Source organism: Oncorhynchus nerka, linkage group LG12 (assembly GCF_034236695.1).
Source record: "Oncorhynchus nerka isolate Pitt River linkage group LG12, Oner_Uvic_2.0, whole genome shotgun sequence".
Taxonomy (NCBI): domain Eukaryota; kingdom Metazoa; phylum Chordata; class Actinopteri; order Salmoniformes; family Salmonidae; genus Oncorhynchus; species Oncorhynchus nerka.
In genome coordinates this window covers 71,839,299-71,867,133 of record NC_088407.1, presented here as the reverse complement: position 1 = coordinate 71,867,133, position 27,835 = coordinate 71,839,299, and the positions used below count along the sequence as shown (strand labels likewise).

The 27,835-nt window shown below is 43.2% G+C and overlaps 1 protein-coding gene across 1 annotated transcript in view; it reads right to left on the bottom strand.

Moving 5' to 3' along the window:
* Positions 1-23,089, bottom strand: part of LOC115138826 (A-kinase anchor protein 6-like) — a 269,377-nt gene extending 246,288 nt beyond the window's left edge. The window contains 1 exon segment of the mRNA XM_065025785.1: positions 22,717-23,089. Coding sequence (XP_064881857.1) covers positions 22,717-23,049 — 333 coding nt within the window. The 5' untranslated portion in view covers positions 23,050-23,089.
* Positions 23,090-27,835: the final 4,746 nt, after the last annotated feature.

Below are 27,835 nucleotides of genomic sequence, written 5' to 3'. Positions count from 1 at the left end.
AAACATAGTGATGGCCTCTACTAAAAAGAGGAGGATCAGCTTTCTATAGGCTAGGCCTACTATATTTATTTCTCAACTTTCCTAAAATTAAGCACATTGCTTATATTTACAACAGGAGTATAGTCTACCTGGCTGGCATGAAAATAAACCACAGGTAAAGCTCCTCCATTTGCTACTTAAGTGCATAGATAATGTATTTGTGATGATGTATTTTTTCCCACTGCCCCTGTTTCGATACAAGTGCATGATAATGGTCAATTCTAAATCAAAACAAATTTCACACACATATTATTTTGTATATGTAAAGACAAGATTAAATCAAGAATAGTCTGATGGGTAACAATATTAGCCTATCACTTGTGAATTATATATTATCACTTGTGAGTGAAGCCCAGCATAAGAAACAATTCCTTTTTTTTGTGACTTTTTCTAATCATAGTCGTACACCCCATGTAGCCTCATGCCTATTTGTTTAATTAAGGTTTGTATCACAACTCAAGTGGCCAAATATAAAATTAAGCACATTAACCCATCCGCGATGTGTCTGTCTTCACTTGTAGCCTGTGAGAAAGACTCAATCCAATCATGTGATGGGAGAAGTGCATAACTGCCACTGGCCACAAAAGGCCTGGACTTTTTAGGGTGCATTACGGCCACACAAAGGGGATGCCCATCGTAAAATTCTAGACATGATCAAGTGTTTGTCAAATTGTGAATTTGTGACTGATTAAGTATTTACAGCCTGCACAAAAAAACTAAGCAGAGGTCATGCCTTTCAAGTGACTTTTTTCAAATCATTATTAGAGTCGCATCATGCATCCTTAGAATGTATTAAAAATCCAAACATATAGCGGAACGTTTGTAGAACAACTAAAGTCACTTTAATAACTCTAAATGAAGCATATAGGAATAACTATTTCTTTGTTAACCGTTCAACACAGAATAGCCGCATGTGCGCACTCCCTCAAATTGTTTGGGGAAAATATCCTTTCTATTTTACTCAGCTTTTTTCAATTGTATTCTTCATACTATAAAATAGTGCCACGGGGCGGCAGGGTGGCCTGGTGGTTAGAGCGTTGGACTAGTAACTGAAAGGTTGCAAGTTCAAATCCCCAAGCTGACAAGGTACAAATTCTACCCCTGAACAGGCAGTTAACCCACTGTTCCTAGGCTGTCATTGAAAATAAGAATTTGTTCTTAATTAACTGACTTGCCTAGTTAAATAAAGGTTAAAAACAAAATATTGAAAAAAGATTGTCTGCTAAATGAACTAGTGTAGCCCATAGCCAGATCAAGGCCTAACAGGGACAACTCTGGGTATGTTCTTCAGAAATGGAAATTTTCTCCATATCATGCTTCTTTAGACATGTCTAAAATAAAGCATGGATTTATTGTGAAGTTGTAGGCCATATTACATGGATTTATTAGACTTTTTAAAATGTAGATGTTCCAAAGGTCAGCATCAGTGGCTTGCTTGTAGGCTGTGTGGAGGCCAGGAGATGCTAAATCTGTTTATGTTAATTAACGGTCAAATACAGTGAGAACGACGGTTATTTGCTTGACAATCACCGGCTGACAACATTTTGTGACCGCCACAGCCCTAGTCTCACTGCCAGTATGTTAAAATCAGAACCAAGTGGTGGCAATTAAGTCATAACTTCAATGTTAAAAATATGAGTCAGTTTCACATGGAGGCAGGGCCAGCCCGCAGATTGACAACGGAGGCATTTTCTGAGCTAAACTGACCAAGATGTACCTCCAACACATAAAACCTCACATAATTCTTCCCAAAAACAATGACAGCCCTGCAGGGTTGGGTAGGTTCCTTTCTAAATATAATCCATTACAGTTTTCTAGTTACCTGTCCAAAATTGAAATCAGTAACATAACTTTTGGATTACCAAAACTGTCCAGTGGGGTCATCTCTTCAGATGAAGAGGAGGACGACCGTGACAGTACTATTGTTGTACAGATGAACGTGGTACCTTCAGGCATTTGGAAATTGCTCACAAGGATGAAAAGGACTTGTGGAGGTCTACAAATTTTTTTCTGAGGTCTTCGCTGATTTATTTTGATTTTCCCATGATGTCAAGCAAAGAGGCACTGAGAATGGTAGGCATCGAAATACATCCATAGGTACACCTCCAAATAACTCAAAAATTATGTAAATTAGCCTATCAGAAGCTTCTGAAGCCATGACATCATTTTCGGGAATGTTCCAAGCTGTTTAAAGGCACAGTCAACTTAGTATATGTAAACTTCTGACCCACTGGTATTGTGAAACAGTGAATTATAAGTTAAATAATCTGTCTGTAAACAATTGTTTGAAAAATGACTTGTCATTCACAAAGTAGATGTCCTAACCAACTTGCCAAAACTATAGTTTGTTAACAAGAAATTTGTGGAGTGGTTTAAAAAAATAGTTTTAATGACTCCAACCTAAGTGTATGTAAACTTCCGACTTCAACTGTAGAACAATAAGTGACGTCCGTAACCCCGTAGACGACAGTATACCACTGCTGTCGTCCTTACCGTTTATTCAAGTTGATTCATCTATGGATGCCGACAGCAGTCACACCCTTGGAAGACATAGTTTGGACTGTAGCCTACAAAAACCTATTCCTGCTCTTTTCTCGCGATCCATCAAACACATCTGGTGTGTCATCATACTGGTCTCTGACTTGTGGTCAGACTCACTCAGGTGGAACAAACTTAAACTTGCGCCTTTTCTCAATGCGGTATTGAATGTCATTGAGAAAACAGAGAAGTGTCAAAGCTTTTTTTCGCGAACATCCTTTCTGAATTAAAAGTAATCCTCAAAGTAATCAATTTTTTCAAAAGTATCTGTAATCTGATTGCAATATTTTTGCTGGTAACGTAACGGATTAATGTAATGTAACCTGTTACTCCCCAACCCTGTCGCCCTGTGATAAAAAGTCCCCACTTTATCACAGCCAGGGGCGCAAAACATTTATCTTGTCCATTCCCAGCAAGCCTCTCTAGGGTGCTGTTGGAGAGACGCATCACTGCGGCGCTCCACCAACATTCCACCAACATTCAGTCAAAAAAAGAATCTTAACATAAATCACGTAGCAGATATAGCATAACGGTAGAAAGACTTTGTGGCCTTTTCTGTAGCCTACAGTCTGGAGATAAAATGTATGACAATGTAATAAGACGGAAACTTGCAGGTTTCTCCGATCAAATAGCCTAACCAAAATGGCGCTCCAATCAAATACAAAATGCACTGACATGTTAACAAACATATCCTAAAAAAACAGGACAGGTCAAAGTGAAATGGACAATATTGAATGGACAATCAGGCTACTCACAACTGCTGTCAATGAGTTTCATCCAATGGGGTAAATTGTCATGATCAGTGGTTTCAAGTTTGTATCGATCATTTTTATACGAGCTGATCATACCAACATACACGTTTCAGACAAAGTAGCTATAGGCTGCCTGTGTAATCACACTGAACAGTCCTCGGCATTCCACTTACACACTTGGGGTTTGGACATTAAAACAACAACAAAACATGGGTTCCTTACTCAGTTCATATCTCAGTCATCAAATCTGCCCCATTTACTTATTATAGGCTAACTCAATTACAGCTAAACTATTACAGCTAAACTCAACTTCAAAACACTCTCCTGCAACCCGACTCACCAATAAAAAATAAAAAGTATTATTTACCTCAAATCTGAAATCCACAGTAGAAGCTAGCCAGAAGCTAGCCAGAAGCTAGCCAGTTTACTGGCTAACGTTAGTATTCAGCTAACCACGGTTTGTGGTCATCGGCTATCCTTTAGCTCGAAAAGCTATCACCAGTTTTGTACAACACGAGTCAGACCAGAACATTCCGGACCTATTTTTCTCTTTTTATCGACAGAGACAGTTGGGCTCCTCAGTCGGTTTTAAAACCTCCTCACCATCAGCTCCACTGTTTAAAAAACCTGAGTCATCTCATCTCCTCTCTCATCTCCACCTCTTCTTCCTCCTTCCTCTAGTTTAAAGGACTACGGTGAAGTTGTCCCTAGACGCTTGTCTTGGGTACACATTTAGATTCCCCATTAACAGTTAAGGTTAGGATTTGGGGAGAGGAAGCTGATGCTAGATTAGTACCTAGGGCCAACTTTACCACAGAGCCTCTGAAATTACAACAGCACATGTTTAACAGCATGTGTTTAGTCAGGCTATGGTTGACCTTTACCCCATCTGCCAGTCCTGGGGTGAGATTTGGGGAAACTTGGAGTTGGGACCTTTCTCCCCTCCCCCAGTCCTGAGTCAGACTTGGAGACAGTGTTGGGATCAGCTGCCGGCTCACTATGACAGATACCCTCCTCCTACCCAACACTGACAGACTTCCTCCTACCCAACACTGACAGACTTCCTCCTACCCAACACTGACAGACTTCCTCCTACCCAACACTGACAGATTTCCTCCTACCCAACACTGACAGACTTCCTCCTACCCAACACTGACAGACTTCCTCCTACCCAACACTGACAGATTTCCTCCTACCCAACACTGACAGATTTCCTCCTACACAACACTGACAGACTTCCTCCTACCCAACACTGACAGACTTCCTCCTACCCAACACTGACAGACTTCCTCCTACCCAACACTGACAGACTTCCTCCTACACAACACTGACAGACTTCCTCCTACTCAACACTGACAGACTTCCTCCTACCCAACACTGACAGACTTCCTCCTACCCAACACTGACAGACTTCCTTCTACCCAACACTGACAGACTTCCTCCTACACAACACTGACAGACTTCCTCCTACCCAACACTGACAGACTTCCTCCTACCCAACACTGACAGACTTCCTGCTACCCAACACTGACAGATTTCCTCCTACCCGAAACTTTGACAGATGCCCTCCTACCCGAAACTTTGACAGATGCCCTCCTACCCGAAACTTTGACAGATGCCCTCCTAACCAACACCAGACCCTCTCAGGAAAGACTGTCTCCTCTGACAAACTGAAAGTTGTTTACATCAGAGTGCATCAAGGTTTTCAGGACATTATAATAACACAGTAAGTTAGGCTTCATATAGATCGGGAAAAAACTGATGTGAACATGCATTGTCTCCATAACAACTGGTCTAACAACAGAACATGGCTCTGGTTGTGCCAACAGTATCCTAGTTTTGGTCCGTCCTGATCTCTAAATAACATGGAATCTCTCAATGTAGGTCAAACACATAGCCACTGCACCGATAACCATGGTCTGGGATCCACTCAACTCTACAATAAACAGACTACAGTACTGGATCATAGGGGAAATGGCTACCCAGACTATTTGCATTGCCCCCCCCCCCCCCCCCTTCTATGCTGCTGCTACTCTCTGTTATTATCTATGCATAGTCACTTTAATAACCCTACATGTACATATTACCTTGATTACCTCGACTAACTGGTGCCCCCAAACATTAACTCTGTACCAGTACCCCCTGTATATAGCCTCGCTATTGTTATTTACTGCTGCTCTTTAATTACTTGTTATTCTTCTCTTACTTTTTGTGTAGGTATTTTCTTAAAACTGCATTGTTGGATAAGGGCTTGTAAGTAAGCATTTCACTGTAAGGTTGTATTCGGCGCATGTGACAAATACAATTTGATTTGACATATGTAAAAAGATCAGAGAAGGATCATTAAATGTACCTGCTGTTTAGGTCCTTCAGCAGCAGTCCACCTCCAGCTAACACAGCATACTGCACTGTGTGATACAGCAGTGGTCTATTGAAGCCATTCATTTCTGACAGCTAACCTGCCAATAGGACATATAAGGCGTAACTATCATATTGAAGTGTTATTAGCTATGCAATATGTCCTATTATCTAACCACACTTTGCTAAAAAATGCATACATATATGTATGTAACCTTAAAATACACAGCATATTTCTTCATAAGACACAGGCAACACATGAAGCATTAAAGACAAGCCTTCAAGGTGAATTCCCTCGGGCTCGGGTTAGCATTTTAAAAAGTGTTGAATTATTGAAGCTACTTAAAAGAGACTCATGACATTTCACTGCTGCTGCTCAAAGGTAAAGTACTGTCCTACTGTCACTGTGCAGCATGCTCACGACTGGCTTTGATGACGGAAGCACACACACACACACACACACACACACACACACACACACACACACAGTTTTGTTCACTAGTATAAAGTCCACTGCAATTGAGATAACAGTAACCATTGTCAAGAAGATCTATTCCAGCTCAAACATTGTCCAGAGGTCTCTTTACAAAACAAGTCTTGTTCAAAGAACATGTGCTAATACAACCCATTAATTTACAATTCCTTCACATACTGTCCAAATCCAACAGTTCTGGCCAGCCTTACCAGTCACAAAGTTCATTCAAAGCAAACCAGTACAGTCTAGCTGTGTTCAGTTGCTCCGACAGTATCAACCAGTACAGTCTAGTGCTGTATCTCTCTCTGACAATATTAGAGCTTGTATCTCATGTAGAAGGTACTGTTTGGTGTGAGAGGGCTCCCTGCCCTCTCACAACACTAGGGGGGCTATTTTTGGATTTGACTTCACCCCCCTCTCTGAATGAACCCCGCAGCCCCCTCTCTCTGCCCAGCCATGAGGCAGCTGCACCCCATGACTGAGTGTTGCCCCCCTCCTCTGCCCAGTGGGTGCAGGTGCCACAGGGGGTAGTGGGTTGGGCATCAGATGAGTCAGTCATTTCTAATTCACAGTGATTCTTGTCCTTATCTGTTAAATCATTTATTATAAAAAAGTTGTTGCAACACTTTGGAAAAAGTTCATGCAAAATGGCAGTAGGCGACAGCAAATTTCTCTTACCCTACAAGACTTGTGCAAACAATCCTGATAAATATTTTGAAGTCTTTGTACATGCTATATTTGCAACAGCAAAATATTTTGCAAAATGTTTGTATTCGGTACCATCAGTATTTACGCTGTAGCGTAACCTTACCTTTGTGGAGCCTGCACCTGATAGGGTGTGAATGTTGCATCTGGTGGCTAAGTAAAAGGTATGTAGCTAGCCACACTCCACACTCCCAATAACTAGCTGTGAGGAGGCCCCATCGCCCCAGGGTGTGATCTGCATGCTCTCCTGTCCTCCCCAGGCTCCACCAGTCTTTACCAGGCCTGCCTAGCCTAGCGTGGGCATACACACACAGACACACACACACACAGAGATGGCTGAATTCCTGGGATTCTCTGCGGCGCTGGGATTACATCACTAGAAATACAGTTTTACAAACAGCTGCAAGTCACCTCCCTGTGTGCCTGAACACGGATCCATTCTAGAGTATAAATAAAGATGTGGGTCTCAACTGCCCCCCACGAGGTATCTCTGTGTGTCCGTTGTTTGTGTGTGTGCTCGCTGTTTGTATTATATTCAGGACCACATTCCTGTAAAGCTTAGAGATGATCTCATGTTAAATGCTGTTGAAGTAATATGGCTACAGGTTCATCTGCGTCACCTAAAGACCATTCTGGTGGGGAGCTGCTGTAGACCACCAAGTGCAAACAGTCAGTATCTGGATAATGTATGTGATATCAACAGAGATGTATATTTTCTGGGTGATTTAAATATTGACTGGCTTTCATCAGGCTGCCCACTCAAGAGAAAGCTTCAAACTGTAACTAGTGCCTGAAACCTGGTTCAGGTTATCAGTCAACCTACCAGGGTAGTTACAAACATCACAGGAATTAAATCATCAACATGTATTGACCACATCTTTAATAATGCTGCAGAAAAGTAATTTAAAACAGTATCCAAATTCATTGGATGTAGTGATCACAATATAGTAGCCATAACTAGGAAAACCAAAGTACCAAAGGCTGGGCCTAATATAGTGTATAAAACCTACTGATATTGCCAACTACTTTATAGATGTTTTCATTGGCAAGATTAGCAAACTCAGGTATGACATGGCAGCAAAAAAAAGCTGACACTACACATCCAAGTATATCAGACCAAATTATGAAAGACAACCATTGTAATTTTGAATTCCTTAAAGTGAGTGTGGAAGAGGTGAAAAAAGGATTGTTGTCTATCAAGAATAATAAGCCACTGGTGTCTGACAACTTGGATGGAAAATTACTGAGGATAATAGTGGACCATTTTTCCACACCTATTTGCCATATCATCATTTTAAGCCTACTAGAAAGAATAGTAACACCCCCTTTACTTGCTTAAATAGCCAAGCAATCAGCCTGTTACCAACCCTTAGTAAACTTTTTTTTTTTAAATGGTAAAGCCAGTGTAGCTATGTATGTGGATGACTCAACACTAGACACGTCAGCTACTACAGCGACTGGAATGACTGAAACACTTAACAAAGAGTTGCAATTAGTTTCAGATTGGTTGATGTACACAGAGAGCTAACATTCGTAGTATGCATGTCAATCTCTCCTGGCTCAAAGTGGAGGAGAGATTGACTCCATCACTACTTGTTTTGTGAGAGGTATTGACGTGTTGAATGCACCGAGCTGTCTGTTTAAACTACTGGCACTCAGCTCAGATACCCATGCATACCTCACAAGAGGTCTCTTCACAGTCCAGACCAGACTATGGGAGACGCACAATATTAAATAGAGCCATGGAACTCCATTTCACATCAAGTCTCATGCAAGCATGATAACATACACACATGATAACATACACACTATACATACACGTACACATGGATTTGTGCTATAGATATGTGGTAGTAGAGTAGGGGCCTGAGGGCACACAATAATGTGTTGGGAAATCTGTTGGAATGTATTGTAATGTTTTAAAAATGGTCTAACTACCTTAATTTTGCTGTACCCCAGGAAGAGAAGCTGCTGCCTTGGCAAATACACACACACTCTACATTGTAGATGCAGCTGCTAGATGCAACAGCCAGGCCTTAGCAAGGGTTTCTTACTGACACCGGCTGATATACAGTAACAACTATATAAACAGCAGTCGAAACATTGACTTCCTTTCAGTCACATATTGTCTACATCTGCAAGAACATCGCTGCAGGATTCTCTCCAAACACTCAATGTATCACCATAGTAACAACTTCCTCTATTTCTAACACAATAAACATAGTGACACTGAATTCATGTCTTTGTTAAATAGAGCACTATAAAAGATTTCTGAACCAGTCCACTCAATCTAGTTTTATGGAAAGGGTCAAATTGTGTTAACCCCTCTCTTTATATCAAATCAAATTTTATTTGTCACATGCGCCGAATACAACAATTAGACCTTACTGTGAAATGCTTACTTACTGTATAAGCCCTTAATCAACAATGCAGTTTTAAGAAAAATATTGACTAAATTCTTTTTTTTTTAAGACCAACATAAAATAACAATAACGAGGCTACATACAGGGGGTACCAGTACCAAGTCAATGTCCAGGGGTACAGGTTAGTCAAGGTAATTGAGGTAATATGTGCTGTAACAGTCCAAAGTTTGGACACACCTAATTAAAGGGGTTTTGTTTATTTTTACTATTTCCTACATTGTAGAATAATAGTGAGATATCAAAACTATGAAATAACACATACATATGGAATCATGTAGTAATCAAAAAAGTGTTAGACAAATCAAAGTATATTTGAGATTTTAGATTCTTCAAAGTTGCCACCCTTTGCCTTGATGACAGCTTTGCACACTGTTGGCATTCTCTCAACCAGCTTCATGAGGAATGCTTTTCCAACAGTCTTGAAGGAGTTCCCACATATGCTGAACACTTGCTGGATGCTTTTCCTTCACTCTGCGGCCCAACTCATCCAAACCATATCAATTGGGTTGAGGTCAGGTGATTGTGGAGGCCGGGTCATCTGATGCAGCACTCCAACACTCCCCTTGGTCAAATAGCCCTTATACAGCCTGGAGGTGTGTTGGGTCATGTGTTGGGTCATTGTCCTGTTGAAAAACAAATGATGGTCCCACTAAGCACAAACCAGATGGGACGGCGTATTGCTGCAGAATGCTGTGGTAGCCATGCTGGTTAAGTGTGCCTTGAATTCTAAATAAATCACAGACAGTGTCACCAGCAAAGCACCCCCACGTCATCACACCTCCTCCTCCTCCATGCTTCACGGGGTCACTCGTGGTCACTCTCTTTTCAATTTGTTTTCATTGGGAATCCAGATTTCTAAGGGACCTTCTTGCAGTTCCTACCGCTTTCACTGGATGTCACCAGTCTTTAGAAATTGGTTGAGGTTTTTCCTTTGTGTAATGAAGTAGTAGCCCTGTTCAGAACGGGGGTCACTTGTAGTGTACTGTTAGATAGAGGCGCATGACCAGAAAGCTAGCTACAGTTTGTTTTCCTCCTGTATTGAACACAGATCATCCCGTCTTCAATTTTATAGATTATTTACGTTAAGAAATACCTACAATTGTATTACAAAAGTAGTTTGAAATGTTTTGGCAAAGTTTACAGGTAACTTTTGAGATATTTTCTGGTCACGCAAGTTGGAACCGGTGTTTTTCTGGATCAAACGCACCAAATAAATGGACATTTTGGATATATATAGACGGAATTAATTGAACAAAAGGACCATTTGTGATGTTTATGTGACATATTGGAGTGCCAACAAAAGAAGCTCGTCAAAGGCATGAATTATATTTTTATTTCTGCATTTTGTGTCGCGCCTGCAGGGTTGAAATATGCTTTTCTCTCTTTGTTTCCTGAGGTGCTATCTTGCATGTGTGATTTAATGAAAGTAACATTTTTATAGTAATTTATTTGAATTTGTCGCTCTGCATTTTCCCTGGCTTTTGGCCAGGTGGGACGCTAGCATCCCACATATCCCAGAGAGGTTTTAAGAAGCCTTTTGGACCTAGACTTGGAGCTCCGCTACCGATTGCGGTGCGATAGCAGAGAGAACAGTCTATGACTAGGGTGGCTGGAGTCTTTTTAGGCACTTTTTAGGACCTTCCTCTGACACCGCCTGGTATAGAGGTCCTGGATGGCAGGAAGCTTGGTCCCGGTGATGTACTGGGCCGTACGCACTACCCTCTGTAGTGCCTGGTGGTCGGAGGCCGAGCAGTTGCCATACCAGGCAGTGATGCAACCGGTCAGGATTCTCTCAATGGTGCAGCTGTATAACTTTTTGAGGATCTGAGGACCCATGCCAAATCTTTTCAGTCTCCAGATGGGGAATAGGTGTTGTCGTTCCCTCTTCATGACTGTCTTCGTGTGTTTGGACCATGATAGTTTGTTGTTAATGTGGACAGCAAGGAACTTGAAGCTCTCAATCTGCTCCACTACAGCCCCGTTGATGAGACTGGGGACGTGCTCAGCCCTCCTTTTCCTGTAGTCCACAATCATCTACTTTGTCTTGGTCACGTTGAGGGAGAGGCTGTTGTCCTGGCACCACATTTCCAAGTCTCTGACCTTCTCACTATGGGCTCTCTCATCGTTGTTGGTGATCAGGCCTACCACCGGTGTGTCGTCGGCAAACTTAATGATGGTGTTGGAGTCATGCCTGGCCAGTCATGGGTGAAAAAGGATTCAGCAGGGGACTAAGCATGCACCCCTGAGGGGCCCCAGTGTTGAGGATCAGCATGGCAGATGTGTTGTTGCCTACCCTTACCACCTGGGGGTGGCCCATCAGGAAGTCCAGGATCCAGTTTGCGAGGGAGGTGTTTAGTCCCTAGGTCCTTAGCTTAGTGATGAGCTTTGAGGTCACTATGGTGTTGAATGCTGAGATGTAGTCAATGAACACCATTCTCACGTCAGTGTTCCTTTTGTCCAAGTGTGAAAGGGCAGTTGATGTGAGCCATGACCAGCCTTTCAAAGCACTTCATATTTCAGGAAATGGAGCAAGGTTTCAGAAATTGTGTTTTAGCAATTGAGAAAAACTGTAATAAAGACACCTGCGGGTAACTCTTAACTGGTTTTAAGACAGCTCAGGTGTCCTAAATTAGGGGTTCCTAAACTTTCACTCAGGCCCCCCTTCCAGCATTGGGGAACATCGAGCGTTTCCGTACCACGTCAATTCCTATGGGCACTGTTTATAAAAAAAACTGTTCACACCCCACTTGTTGTTGGAGAGAAAGTTCACTGTTCACACCCCACTTGTTGTTGGAGAGAAAGTTCACTGTTCACACCCCACTTGTTGTTGGAGAGAAAGTTCACTGTTCACACCCCACTTGTTGTTGGAGAGTTCAACACCCCACTTGTTCACTGTTCACACTTGTTGTTGGAGAGAAAGTTCACTGTTCACACCCCACTTGTTGTTGGAGAGAAAGTTCACTGTTCACACCCCACTTGTTGTTGGAGAGAAAGTTCACTGTTCACACCCCACTTGTTGTTGGAGAGAAAGTTCACTGTTCACACCCCACTTGTTGTTGGAGAGAAAGCTTATTTCATGCAATTCTATACATTTTGTCATGGGGTGTAAAGAATATTGTGCAGTTTTATAGCAAATTTTCTTGCAATGCTAAACATTTTGCCATGTCTACTAGAGGTCGACCGATTAATCGGAATGGCCGATTAATTAGGGCTGATTTCAAGTTTTCATAACAATCGGAAATCTGTAATTTTGAACACCGATTTTTTAAACATTTTTTTTTTTACACCTTTATTCAATCTTTATTTAACTAGGCAAGTCAGTTAAGAACACATTCTTATTTTCAATGACGGCCTAGGAACGGTGGGTTAACTGCCTTGTTCAGGGGCAGAAGGACAGATTTTTACCTTGTCAGTTCAGGTATTCAATCTTGCAACCTTACAGTTAACTTGTCCAACGCTCTAACCACCTGCCTCACGAGGAGCCCGCCTGTTACGCGAATGCAGTAAGAAGCCAAGGTAAGTTGCTAGTTAGCATTAAACTTAATCAATCAGAATCACTAGTTATAACTACACATGGTTGATATTACTAGTTTATCTAGCGTGTCCTGCGATGCATATAATCGATGCAGTGTGTATTCGTGAAAAGGGACTGTCGTTGCTCCAACATGTACCTAACCATAAACATCAATGCCTTTCTTAAAATCAATACACAGAAGTATATATTTTTAAACCTGCATATTTAGCTAAAAGAAATTCAGGTTAGCAGACAATATTAACTAGGTGAAATTGTCACTTCTCTTGCGCTCATTGCACGCAGAGTCAGGGTATATGCAACAGTTTGGCCCGTTAGATGAAATACGGAACAGTTCCGTATCCGTATTTCACTGAAAGAATAACCGTCTTGTTTTCAAGATGATAGTTTCCGGATTCGACCATATTAATGATCTAAGGCTCGCATTTCTCTGTGTTATTATGTTATAATTAAGTCTATGATTTGATAGAGCAGTCTGACTGAGTGGTGGTAGGCACCAGCAGGCTCATTCAGGCTCAAGCATTCATTCAAACAGCACTTTCGTGCGTTTTGTCAGCAGGTCTGTTGTTTATGACTTGAAGCCTATCAACTCCCGAGATTAGGCTGTTATAACGATGTGATGTGAAATGGCTAGCTAGTTAGCGGGGTGCGAGCTAATAGCGTTTCAAACGTCACTCACTCTGAGACTTGGAGTAGTTGTTCCCCTTGCTCTGCATGGGTAACGCTGCTTCGAGAGTGGCTGTTGTCGTTGTGTTCCTGGTTCGAGCCCAGGTAGGAGCGAGGAGAGGGACGGAAGTTATACTGTTACACTGGCAATACTAAAGTGCCTATAAGAACATCCAATAGTCAAAGGTATATGAAATACAAATGGTATAGAGAGAAATAGTCCTATAATTCCTATAATAACTACAACCTAAAACTTCTTAACTGGGAATATTGAAGACTCATATTAAAAGGAACCACCAGCTTTCATATGTTCTCATGTTCTGAGCAAGGAACTTAAACGTTAGCTTTCTTACATGGCACAGATATTGCACTTTTACTTCTCCAACACTTTGTTTTTGCATTCTTTAAACCAAATTGAACATGTTTCATTTATTTGAGGCTAAAATGATTTGATTGATGTATTATATTAAGTTAAAATAAGTGTTCATTCAGTATTGTTGTAATTGTCATTATTACAAATACATGTTAAAAAAATTGTCCGATTAATCGGCATCGGCCCTTTTTTGTGTCCTCAAATAATCGGTATCTTATCGGCATTGAAAAATCATAATCGGTCGACCTCTAATGTCTACTGTGTATTCATGTGCTATTTGAGTGACTTAAAAATGACAATAATATCTATGGGCTTAAAAAATCAAATAAAAAACATTAGCTGACATGGGCTAGTTGATCTGGACATTTCTGACAAGTTATAAACAGCTCTCTAAGGTTTGCAATGACTAACATGACAAAAGGAATTGATTACGCACTAACCAATTTCGAAATTGCACCTTGTTCTACTACTACAACTTTCAAGAGTAAGTTTAAAGCCAGACTGAGTTCCCTTAAAAAAAGTATAAACAATTTGGGAACCATTGTCCTAAATATCTGTCGACTTGGTGTGACTCTTATGATTAAAGAGGCTCCATGCAACGCTTTTATTTTGACCCATAAGAGTAGAAGTAAAATGGCTCTATTCTCAGCACAACCAATTTTCTACTCTAAGACGCTTTGTGGATACGGGCCATGACTACGACAAGAGGGCCCCAGGCCTCCTAAAAATAGACTAGACAAGGGCAGGATGGGATGGAGATGGGGATGGATGCTAGAACAAAGCCCTTTCATCAGAACTTTTAACAGAACTTTTAACAGTCACAATGCTAATGCTAAAAACAAACTACTTTAAGACCATAGGCTGAATAAGATCTACATGCACTGAGAATACTTGTGGCATCATGATGTGTGTCATTATTAGATAAGTGTCAAACACTTATCTCCCTCACTAGCTTTAAGCACCAACTGTCAGAGCAGCTCACAGATTACTGCACCTGTACATAGCCCACCTATAATTTAGCCCAAACAACTACCTCTTTCCCTACTGTATTTAATTTATTTATTTATTTTGCTCCTTTGCACCCCATTATTTTTATTTCTACTTTGCACATTCTTCCACTGCAAATCTACCATTCCAGTGTTTTACTTGCACTTGCTATATTGTATTTACTTTGCTACCATGGCCTTTTTTGCCTTTACCTCCCTTCTCACCTAATTTGCTTACATCGTATATAGACTTGTTTATACTGCATTATTGACTGTATGTTTGTTTTACTCCATGTGTAACTCTGTGTCGTTGTATGTGTCGAACTGCTTTGCTTTATCTTGGCCAGGTCGCAATTGTAAATGAGAACTTGTTCTCAACTTGCCTACCTGGTTAAATAAAGGTGAAATAAAAATAAAAAATGATCGAGAGAGATCACACAAACATTTCAGCATCAACAGCCTGTAACAATCAATGTATTGATATACAGGATTCCATTTCAAAGGAAACATTTTTAAAGTCTCAAATTAAATTCAATCAAAGGCAATTGCCTGTCTGTCTTTTAAAAGGGCCACCTACTGAAATGAAAAGGTCCTGTGTGGCTCAGTTGGTAGAGCATGGTGCTTGCAATGCCAGGGTTGTGGGTTTGATTCCCACGGGGGACCAGTACAAAAGAAAAGTATGAAACTGTATGAACTCACTACTGTGAGCATTACACACACTACTGGATAAGAGTGTCTCCTAAATTACTCACATGTAAATGATTCAGTGAGTATTATAACATTGTAACATGTCCACCAAATCCCACTAGATGGCAGACTTCACCAGTGAATCCAAACAGGCACACCCAAGAATTCACTCTGGCAACAGAATGACACGTTGTGTTATTTGATACTATTGATTACAGGGGTCATTACAGCTGGTCAAGTTGTTGGGTTCAAATAGATTGAGGGAGACAAAGGCAGGGAGGAGGAAAATAAACTTACTGAGAGAAATAACAGGATTGGTAAATCAACAAATATGTCATACCCTATATCAGCTGAGAGAAGGAGCATAGAGAGAGACAGATTATGATATAATGTGATTTGTGTGACCACGTTGCAGCCGTGCGTAATTGGCTGACTCCGACCACAGTAAAGGAGGTGCAGCGCTTCTTAGGGTTTGCCAATTACAACTGGAGGTATGGCCAGGTGGCAGCTCCCATTACCTCACTGCTGAAGGGTAGGCCGGTGCGTTTGCGGTGGTCAGCAGAGGCGTCCAGAGCTTTTAGTCGTCTGAAGGCGCTGCTTACCCGATGCTCCCATATTGGCTCATCCGGACCCCTCTTTGGCATTCATGGTGGTGGTGGACTCGTGGGCACACCGAAGCTTCTCCCCTGCAAGAGCGAAATTATGACTTGGGGGACCGGGAGTTGCTGGCTGTGGTAAAAGCTCTGAAGGTGTGGAGACATTGGCTGGAGGGGGCTAAACACACTTTTCTCATCTGGACTGACCACCGTAATCTGGAGTACATCCGGGCAGCGAGGAGAATGAATCCTCGCCAGGCAAGGTGGGCCATTTTTTTTAACCTGATTTCGTTTCACCATCTCTTATAGACCAGGTTCCGTAACACTAAGGCCGACGCACTGTCCCGTCTCTATGATACCGATGCCGGCCTCATGTCTGGTGGCACCGGACTCCCATACCTCCGGCCTCATGTCTGGTGGCACCGGTGGTATGGGAGGTGGACGCGGACATCGAGCGGGCGTAACAGTTAGAACCCACGCCACCATAGTGTCCAGCGGGCCGGAAGTACGTGCCACTTGGTGTTCGTGACAAATTGATCCGGTGGGCCCACACGCTACCCTCCTCGGGTCACCCGGGAATTGAGAGGACGGTGCGGAGTCTTAGGAGAAGGTACTGGTGGCCCACTTTAGCTAAGGACGTGAGGTTTTATGTCTCCTCCAGTTCAGTGTGCGCTCAGAGTAAGGCTCCTGCCTAGAGGGAAGTAAGACACCTGCCTAGAGGGAAGTTACAGCCCCTCCCCGTTCCACAACGGCCTTGGTCACATCTGTCAGTGGACTTCCTCACCGACTTTCCCCCGTCTCAGGGGAACACCACGATCCTGGTCGTTGTGGATCAGTTTTCAAAGTCCTGCCGTCTCCTTCCGTTTCCCGGTCTCCCTACGGCCCTCAGACTGCGGAGGCCCTGTTTACCCACGTCTTCCGGCACTACGGGGTGCCTGAGGACATAGTTTCTGATCGGTGTCCTCAGTTCATGTCCCGGGTTTGGAGGGCGTTCATGGAGCATCTGGGCGTCTCGATCAGCCTGACCTCAGGTTTTTACCCCGAGAGCAATGGGCAGGTGGAGAGAGGGAACCAGGATGTGGGTAGGTTTCTGCGGTCATATTGCAAGGACCGGCCAGGAGAATGGGCGAGGTACGTCCCATGGGCGGAGGTGGCCCAAAACTCACTCTGCCAGTTCTCCACGAACCTGTCGCCTTTCCAGTGCGTGTTGGGCTACCAGCCGGTCCTGGCACCTTGGCATCAGAGCCAGACCGAGGCTCCTGCGGTGGAGGAATGGGTGCAGCGCTCAAAAGAGACCTGGAGAGCCATCCAGGAATTGTTCAAACGGGCTTGTGGGCAGCAGAAGGTCCCTCCGCCCCCTCTGGACATCGAGGGGCCCCCGGCGTACACGGTACATTCCATCCTGGACTCTAGACGCCGGGTGAGGAGCCTGCAGTTCCTCGTGGATTGGGAGGGGTACAGTCCGGAGGAGAGGTGCTGGGTACCGGTGGAGGACATCTTGGATCCATCACTGCTGAGTGATTTCCACCGCCTCCATCCGGATCGCCCTCTGGGTCGTCCTCGAGGCCAGTGTCGGCTCGCTGCGGGAGCCGCACATCGGGGGGGTACTGTCACGTCTTGGCTCCTCTCCCTGTTCGGGCGGCGCTTGGCAGTCGTCGTCACTGGTCTACTAGCTGCCACTGATCCATTTTTCTTTTCTGTTGGTTTTGTCTTGATTGTTTTCACCTGTTGCTTATTATAGTTCATCAATGGTCTATTTAAACGTTCAGTGCCCGCCTGCTTTTGTTCGGGCTTATTCCTACTGTCAGCGGTGAAGATGTGTGGGCTTATTCCTACTGTCAGCGGTGAAGTTGTGTGGGCTTATTCCTACTGTCAGCGGTGAAGTTGTGCGGGCTTATTCCTACTGTCAGCGGTGAAGTTGTGTGGGCTTATTCCTACTGTCAGCGGTGAAGTTGTGCGGGCTTATTCCTACTGTCAGCGGTGAAGTTGTGCGGGCTTATTCCTACTGTCAGCGGTGAAGTTGTGTGGGCTTATTCCTACTGTCAGCGGTGAAGTTGTGCGGGCTTATTCCTACTGTCAGCGGTGAAGTTGTGTGGGCTTATTCCTACTGTCAGTGGTGAAGTTGTGTGGGCTTATTCCTACTGTCAGCGGTGAAGTTGTGTGGGCTTATTCTTACTGTCAGCGGTGAAGTTGTGTGGGCTTATTCCTACTGTCAGTGGTGAAGTTGTGTGGGCTTATTCCTACTGTCAGTGGTGAAGTTGTGTGGGCTTATTCCTACTGTCAGTGATGAAGTTGTGTGGGCTTATTCCTACTGTCAGTGGTGAAGTTGTGTGGGCTTATTCCTACTGTCAGTGGTGAAGTTGTGTGGGCTTATTCCTACTGTCAGTGGTGAAGTTGTGTGGGCTTATTCCTACTGTCAGTGGTGAAGTTGTGTGGGCTTATTCCTACTGTCAGTGGTGAAGTTGTTTTTCTCCTGCGTAATTTGTTGTATGTTATTTCCTGGTTTTTGGAGACATACCTGATTTATGGTCATTGCCTGTTGGCTAGACCAAGCAAAATAAACGTATCCATTGGAAGTATTGCTCTCTGCGCCTGACTCTACACCCACCACTCCTAGAATTCCATGACACTTATTGATTATGATTTAAAAGGAAAAACCTACTCTACTCCTACTTAGTGACTAGGACCCATATCCCAATGCTGTGGAAACACATTCTGCCATTCCCAATGCCTTGAGGGTAGCTGCAACTGAACTAATTATGTTCCTCCATTTCCTGTTTTAATTAGAGGGCTACTGAGGGCTGGTTCAAAATTGTCCTCTAACAGAATCCAATAAGACCATCAGCTGATTGATCAGCCAGTCTATAAAGAGAAAAGTTTCTCCAGATAGATACCCCATCAGCTTGATCTGTAGACATTTGTACACACACACGCACGCACGCATCTGCCAGTCTAAAGGGAGAACCTCCCTAGGTACCCCCAGAAATTGAGCCCATCAGCCTACAGTACTAAGCCCAGTAGTCTACATTTACATTTTAGTATGTACCTTCATTCAACTAAGGTAGGTACTGTAAAACCACAATTCACCATAATTGCAAGTAAAACCTTCAAAATACCCACTATCTGCAAACTCATATCCTGGACTGGCTGGTCTCTGCACTGCTGCACTAGGGTTGGGAGGGAGAATGGATTCTCTCTAAACATTGATGCGAGGCTATGTCCCAAATGGCACCCTATTCGCTATATGGTGCACTGCTTTTGACCAGAGCCCTATCAGCCCTGGTCAAAAGATCTGCACAATATAGGGAATAGGTTGCCATTTGGGATAAACCCTGAACATTGAGTCTGACTGCAGACCTCGCTAAGTCACAACAACAGACCAGTCCAGCTCCAAGGCTACTGAGAAGGTACAGCTCCCCTCATTATATCTAATCACCTCTTCCTCCTACAGGGTCATTATACTGGGATTTGATGTTGGACTATTCTGGTTCTGACGGTGTTCTTTGCTATGCTGGTCCCAGATCAGTTTGTGCTGTCTCTTGTCTGGCAATGACAATGACCTCAGGACCAAAACAAATATGGGACCAGGGTCAATATTCACAAAGGATCTAGGATCAGGTACTCCATGTCAATATAACCTTATTGAAAAGGGAAAACCACTTGTAGATTAGAGCTGCTATTCAAATCAACATCATATCAAATTTTATTGTTCACATACACATGGTTAACAGATGTTATTGCGAGTGTAGTGAAATGATTGTGCTTCGACAGTGTAGTAATATCTAACAAGTAATCTAACAAATTCACAAATACTACCTTGTACACACAATGTAAGGGGATGGAAAAAGAATATGTACATATAAATATATGGATGAGCGATGACTGAGTGGCATAGTCAAGACGCAATAGATGGTATAAGGTACAGTATATACAGTGGGGCAAAATTACAGCAAAATTACAGCGATTACAGCCTCAAGTCGTCTTGGGTATGACGCTACAAGCTTGGCACACCTGTATTTGGGGAGTTTCTCCCATTCTTCTCTGCAGATCCTCTCAAGTTGGATGGGGAGCATTGCTGCACAGCTATTTTCCGGTCTCTTCAGAGATGTTTGATCGGGTTCAAGTCCGGGCTCTGGCTGAGCCACTCAAGGACAATCAGAGACTTGTCCCAAAGCCACTCCTGCGTTGTGTTGGCTGTGTGCTTAGGGTTTTTATCCTGTTGGAAGGTGAACCTTCGCCCCAGTCTGATGTCATGAGCACTCTGGAGCCTGGTTTTCATCGAGGATCTCTCTGTACTTTACTCCGTTCATCTTTCCCTCGATCCGGATGAGTCTCCCCGTCCCTGGAACTGAAAATCATCCCCACAGCATGATGCTGCGACCACCATGCTTCACAGAGGAGCTCTGTCAGTGTGACCATCGGGTTCTTGGTCACTTCCCCTGACCAAGGCCCTTCTCCCCTGATTGCTCAGTTTGGCCGGGTGGCCAGCTCTAGGAAGTCTTGGCGGATCCAAACTGCTTCAATTTAAGAATGATGGAGGCCACTGCGTTTTTGGGGACCTTCAATGCTGCAGACATGTTTTGGTACCCTTCCCCAGATCTGTGCCTCGACACAATCCTGTCTCAGAGCTCAATGGACAATTCCTTTGACCTCATGGCTTGGTTTTTGCTCTGATATGTGCTGTCAACTGTGGGACCTTATATAGACAGGTGTGTGCCTTTCCAAATCATGTCAAATCAATAGAATTTACCACAGGTCAAGTTGAATGATGATCTCAAGAATGATCAATGGAAACAGGATGCACCTGAGCTCAATTTCAAGGCTCACAACAAACATTTATAAAAACCTGTATTCGCTTTGTCATTATAGGGTGTTGTGTGTACAGTCGTGGCCAAAAGTTTTGAGAATGACACAAATATTAATTTTCACAAAGTCTGCTGCCTCGGTTTGTATGATGGCAATTTGCATATACAGTGGGGCAAAAAAGTATTTAGTCAGCCACCAATTGTGCAAGTTCTCCCACTTAAAAAGATGAGAGAGGCCTGTAATTTTCATCATAGGTACACTTCAACTATGACAGACAAAATGAGAAAAAAAATCCAGATGTATCGTGGAAAATAAGTATTTGGTCAATAACAAAAGTTTATCTCAATACTTTGTTATATACCCTTTGTTGGCAATGACAGAGTACAAATGTTTTCTGTAAGTCTTCACAAGGTTTTCTCACACTGTTGCTGGTATTTTGGCCCATTCCTCCATGCAGATCTCCTCTAGAGCAGTGATGTTTTGGGGCTGTTGCTGGGCAACACGGACTTTCAACTCCCTCCAAATATTTTCTATGGGGTTGAGATCTGGAGACCTTGAAATGCTTCTTACGATGCCACTCCTTCGTTGCCCGGGCGGTGTGTTTGGGATCATTGTCATGCTGAAAGACCCAGCCACGTTTCATCTTCAATGCCCTTGCTGATGGTAGGCTTTGTTACTTTGGTCCCAGCTCTCTGCAGGTCATTCACTAGGTCCCCCCGTGTGGTTCTGGGATTTTTGCTCACCGTTCTTGTGATCATTTTGACCCCATGGGGTGAGATCTTGCGTGGAGCCCCAGATCGAGGGAGATTATCAGTGGTCTTGTATGTCTTCCATTTCCTAATAATTGCTCCCACAGTTGATTTCTTCAAACCAAGCTGCTTACCTATTGCAGATTCAGTCTTCCCTGCCTGGTGCAGGTCTACAATTTTGTTTCTGGTGTCTTTTGACAGCTCTTTGGTCTTGGCCATAGTGGAGTTTGGAGTGTGACTGTTTGAGGTTGTGGACAGGTGTCTTTTATACTGATAACAAGTTCAAACAGGTGCCATTAATACAGGTAACGAGTGGAGGACAGAGGAGCCTCTTAAAGAAGAAGTTACAGGTCTGTGAGAGCCAGAAATCTTGCTTGTTTGTAGGTGACCAAATACTTATTTTCCACCATAATTTGCTAATAAATTCAATAAGAATCCTACAATGTGATTTTCTGGATTTTTAAAATCCATTTTGTCTGTCATAGTTGAAGTGTACCTATGATGAAAATTACAGACTTCTCTCATCTTTTTAAGTTGGAGAACTTGCACAATTGGTGGCTGACTAAATACTTTTTTGCCCCACTGTACATATGAGATGAGTAATGCAAGATATGTAAACATTATTAAAGTGGCGTTATTAAAGTGACTAGTGATCAATTTATTAAAGTTGCCAATGATTTCAAGTCTGCATGTAGGCAGCAGCCTCTCTGCGTTATTGATGGCTATTTAATAGTCTGACGGCCTTGAGATAGAAGTTGTTTTTCAGTCTCTAGGTCCCAGCTTGGATGCATCTGTATTGACCTCGCCTTCTGAATGATAGCGGGGTGAACAGGCAGTGGCTCGGGCTGTTAATGTCCTTGATGATCTTTTTGGCCTTCCTATGACATCGAGTGCTGTATTCTGAGACACTTCTGATGATTCTGATGATCACGGGCACCGGGTAGTTCTTTGCTACTAGGCCCTTTGAAATCATAATATAATCATTATAATAATTTGCGATGAGAGCCTATAGAGTGTCTAGTCCCTCTTACCTTGAGCTGCACTAGGTGTACATCCAGGTGTTTGTTGACTGAGTCCTGGTGGACAGAGTGGGAGAGATCCCGGACCCTGTCAGTGGTGGCCCTCAGCCACGTCTCAATCTCAGGCAGGTGCAGCACCACCTTCCAGTCCGCCCCTGTGTGCAGGGGAGGGGGCTTCTGGTTCTGATACCTCCAGGCCGGGTCCCTCTCCTGGGCCAGCCCTTCTCTACAGAGACCACCCTGGCTGAGGCTGGGGCCTGCCTCCTCCTCCTCAAAGCTGGGCGTGACGGAGGTGATCATGGGTGAGGCAGCCTCTCTGGCCATGGGAGACACCGCAACGTTCATGGTGAATAACAGCTAGATCCTATAGTTGATCGGGCCGTTCTCAAATCAGCTGCAGAGAAACAGAGAGGGAAAGAGGGATGAAGGACAGGGCGGAAGAAAGGACAGAAACATTCATTAATGACTGTACAGCTGCCAGATAATATTTTATTTATACAGAGGGAAGCCAACTGGGTATTTTTCGGTTGCAACCCCATAAATAGTCCCATTCATGCTCGGCTGGGGAATAAATCAGTCGTTGTTCTACAGAGACGACTAATATTAGCAGAGCTACAGTGGCTTGAGAAAAGTATTCAACCCCTTGGCATTTTTTTCTATTTTGTTGCCTTACAACCTGGAATTAAAATAGATTTTGGGGGGTTTGTATCATTTCATTTACACAACATGCCTACCACTTTGAAGATACAACAAGAAATACAACAAGAAATTGTCACACCCTGACCATAGTTTGCTTTGTATGTTTCTATGTTTTGTTTGGTCAGGGTATGATCTGAGTGGGTAATCTATGTTGTGTGTCTAGTTTGTCTGTTTCTGTGTTTGGCCTGATATGGTTCTCAATCAGAGGCAGGTGTTAGTCATTTTCTCTGATTGGGAACCATATTTAGGTAGCCTGTTTGGTGTTGGGTTTTGTGGGTGATTGTTCCTGTCTCTGTGTTAGTTTGCACCAGAATAGGTGGTTTCAGTTTTACACGTTTGTTGTTTTGTATTATGTTCATGTTTAGTTGTCTTATTAAAAAACATGAATAGTAACCACGCTGCATTTTGGTCCTCCTCTCCTTCAACTCAAGAAAACCGTTACAGAAATAAGACAAAAAAACGAAAAACTTGCGCTTACATAACTATTCACCCCCCAAAGCCACCTTTCACAGCAATTACAGCTGCAAGTCTCTTGGGGTATGTCTCTATAAGATTGCCAATTCTTCATGGCAAAACTGCTCAGCTCCTTCAACTAGGATAGGTTCCACTGGTGTACAGCAATCTTTAAGTCATACCACAGATTCTCAATTGGATTGAAGTCTGGGCCTTGACTAGGCCATTCCAAAACATTTAAATGTTTTCCATTAAACCATTTGAGTGTTGCTATAGCAGTATGCTTAGGGTCATTGTCCTGCTGGAAGGTGAACCTCCGTCCCGGTCTCAAATCTCTGGAAGACTGAAACAGGTTTGCCTCAAGAATTTCCCTGTATTTAGCGCCATCCATCATTCCTTCAATTCCAACCAGTTTCCCAATCCCTGCCGATGAAAAACATCCCCACAGCAGGATGCTGCCACCACCATGCTGCCACCACCATGGGATCGAGTTTTCGGGGTGATGAGAGGTGTTGGGTTTGTGCCAGACATAGCTTTATCCTTGATGGCCAAAAAGCTCAATTTTAGTCTCATCTGACAAGGGTACCTTCTTCCATATGTTTGGGGAGTTTCCCACATTCCTTTTGGCGAACACCACATGTTTGCTTATTTTTTTCTTTAAGCAATGGCTTTTTCTGGCCACTCTTCCATAAAGCCCAGCTCTGTAGAGTGTACGGCTTAAAGTGGTTCTATGGACAGATACTCCAATCTCCACTGTGGAGCTTTGCAGCTCCTTCAGGGTTACCATTGGTCTCTTTGTTGCCTCGGATTAATGCCCTCCTTGCAGCCCTCTCTTGGCAGGTTTGTTGTCTTGCCATATTCTTTCAATTTTTTAATAATGGATTTAAATGGTGCTCCGTGGGATGCTCAAAGTTTCTGACATGATCTGTACTTCTCCACAACTTCGTCCCTGACCTGTTTGGAGAGCTCCTTGGTCTTCATGGTGCCCCTTGCTTAGTGGTGATACAGACTCTGGGGCCTTTCAGAACAGGTGTATATCTACTGAGATCATGTGACACTTATATTGCAGACAGGTGGACTTTATTTAACGAATTGTGACTTCTGAAGGTAATTGGTTGCGCAAGATCTTATTTCGGGGTTTCATAGCAAAGGGGGTGAATACATATGCACGCACCACTTTTCCGTAAGTTTTTTTTTTTTACTTCACTTCACCAATTTTGACTATTTTGTATATGTCCATTACATGAAATCCAAATAAAAACTATTTGTCATTGGGTTATTGTGTGTAGATTGATGAGGGGGGAAACAACAATTGAATCAATTTTATAATGTGGCTGTAACGTAACAAAATGTGGAAAAAGTCAGGGGGTCTGAATACTTTCCAAAGGCACTGTAAATTAGACCCAACAACGTCCACAAAACACCACCGACATGAACTGCTTAAACCAGACAGCATTCTCTGTCTGCCTGTCTGCACACACTTTATCCCTGCATGTTAATCACTATGATTATACTGGCAAAAGCAGTAGTCATTCAGTCAATGTTCTGCTCCCCACCTGGCCTAGATGGCTACTGAGTCTCCAGCTGCTGAGGGGAGAACCAATAAGATAAGGTTTGTGTTCCAACGGCCAACGTTTACTTTTTTAATTTGGCTATGACAGTCTATTTAAAATCAGTCTTTCAGTATTTAAATCTGAAGACAGTATGGTTTGAAGTGACTGTAATGCATCAGAAGGGTATTGGGCAGTTCAGAATTACATCAGGCAATCACTTTGTATGATATTCTGTATAGAAAAGAACATCACTAACCACGTTACCATCCAGCCATGTCATGTGGATTAATTACCTGATGCATTAAAAAAAGTAACGGCACTGGCCTGATGGAAAACATGTAACGGCACTGGGCTGATGGAAAACATGAAATGCCGGTACAATTTTATAAATGACTACAGACTATTTGTTTGTTTGACATGGTGGGATCTTTTTGTGTCCGTAAAATTAATTATGTGAGAAATGGTGGTTGAAACGCCTTTATGCGCAAATATTTATATAATAACTATCAAATCGAAGTAAACTTGGAGTCATGCTGTGTGGTCCTCCTCCTATGACTCGAAAAACCATGCAGTTTATTAGGCTCCAGATTAACTTGGAGTCATGCTGTGTGGTCCTCCTCCTATGACTCGAAGAACCATGCAGTTTATTAGGCTCCAGATTAACTTGGAGTCATGCTGTGTGGTCCTCCTCCTATGACTCGAAGAACCATGCAGTTTATTAGGCTCCAGATTAACTTGGAGTTACGCTATGACATGTTGTGTGGTCCTCCTCCTATGACTCGAAGAACCATGCAGTTTATTAGGCTCCAGATTAACTTGGAGTTACGCTATGACATGTTGTGTGGTCCTCCTCCTATGACTCGAAGAACCATGCAGTTTATTAGGCTCCAGATTAACTTGGAGTCACGCTGTGTGGTCCTCCTCCTATGACTCGAAGAACCATGCAGTTTATTAGGCTCCAGATTAACTTGGAGTTACGCTATGACATGTTGTGTGGTCCTCCCACTATGACTCATACAGTTTATTAGGCTACAGATGAAATCAATTATGATGAACTTCACAGGGTGGTGAAAGTTAGCTCCTTTCCCATAATTATCGAAGGTCTTATTTTGGTAACATGATAATTGACACCTGGCTGCCATTTGACAAATAACAATAATCTATCTACTTTGTCTATATTAACAGTACGCAGATACAGTGTGAGTAGACAACAGCCTACATGATGAGATTATTATGGACATTATTTGTATTTTTGTCAAAAGGCAGCCAAGCATCAATCATCATGTCATCAGAATAAGACCCTCAATATTTATTGGAAAGGAGAATCAAACTCATCACCACAATGTGAAGTTCATCATAATTTATTTAAAATCGGCAGCCTAATAAACTGCATGCTTTCCCGGGAGGACCACACAACATGTCATCGCGTGACTCCAAGTTTACTTTAATATTGTAACGACCTGACTAGATCATAAAGGAACAATTGTCCAGACAGAGGGTTGAGTTTACGAATTGACGGCTTATTAACCCAACTTTACACTGGCTACTGTTTGGCCGTAGCCCACACCAAATAAACGAAAGATACCCCACAAGCCAACCGTGACCTTCTCTTGTGAAGGCCAGACGTAAGAGAGAGAACAAAGGCTAAACCTGGTCTTAACTTCCAATGCTCCATCCCCCTGCCCAACCCCCCTCCACGCCACTCCGCCAACCGCAAGGATGCCCGGCATCAGAACATTCCAGGCATTCCCGTGATTGGCAGCTAGCAGGTTGATTGGCATGTCGGACCCCGCGAACACTGGGTACTGGTAAGTACAACACAACCACCTACTAGCCTAACACATAACACACAGCTGTCTGTGCGGGTCGCTACAATATGATGGTTATTATATAAATATTTGCACATAAAAGCATTTCCACCGACATGTCTTGCATAATAAAATGTTACCAACATAAAAAGATCCCACCTTTGGAAAGTTACACAGAGGCTCTCAAGGGGTGGTCACGAGAGTGCTCAGGGAGGTGTGTGGGGGTTTCCATCAGTGCGACCACGGTGGAAAGTCCAGTCTCCACCGTGCGCATCCACTCAGAATATGCTGATTTGGCTCTCGCCTTCTGTAAGAAGAGGGTGACTAAATTACCACCCCATCGATGGGGGGATTGTGCGATAAATCTCCAGGTAGACGCTGCACTTCCCAGGAGTCACGTGTATCCTCTGTCACAGATGGCGGCTATGGAAACATATGTCTTCGAATCTCTGGGACAGGGATACATTCGGCCCTCCACTTCACCTGCCTCCTCGAGTTTCTTTTTTGTGAAGAAGAAGGATGGGGGTTTGCGCCCGTGTATTGACTATCGAGGGATCAATCAGATCACAGTGAGGTATAGCTACAAGCTGCCTCTCATCGCCAGTGCGTTCGAGTAAA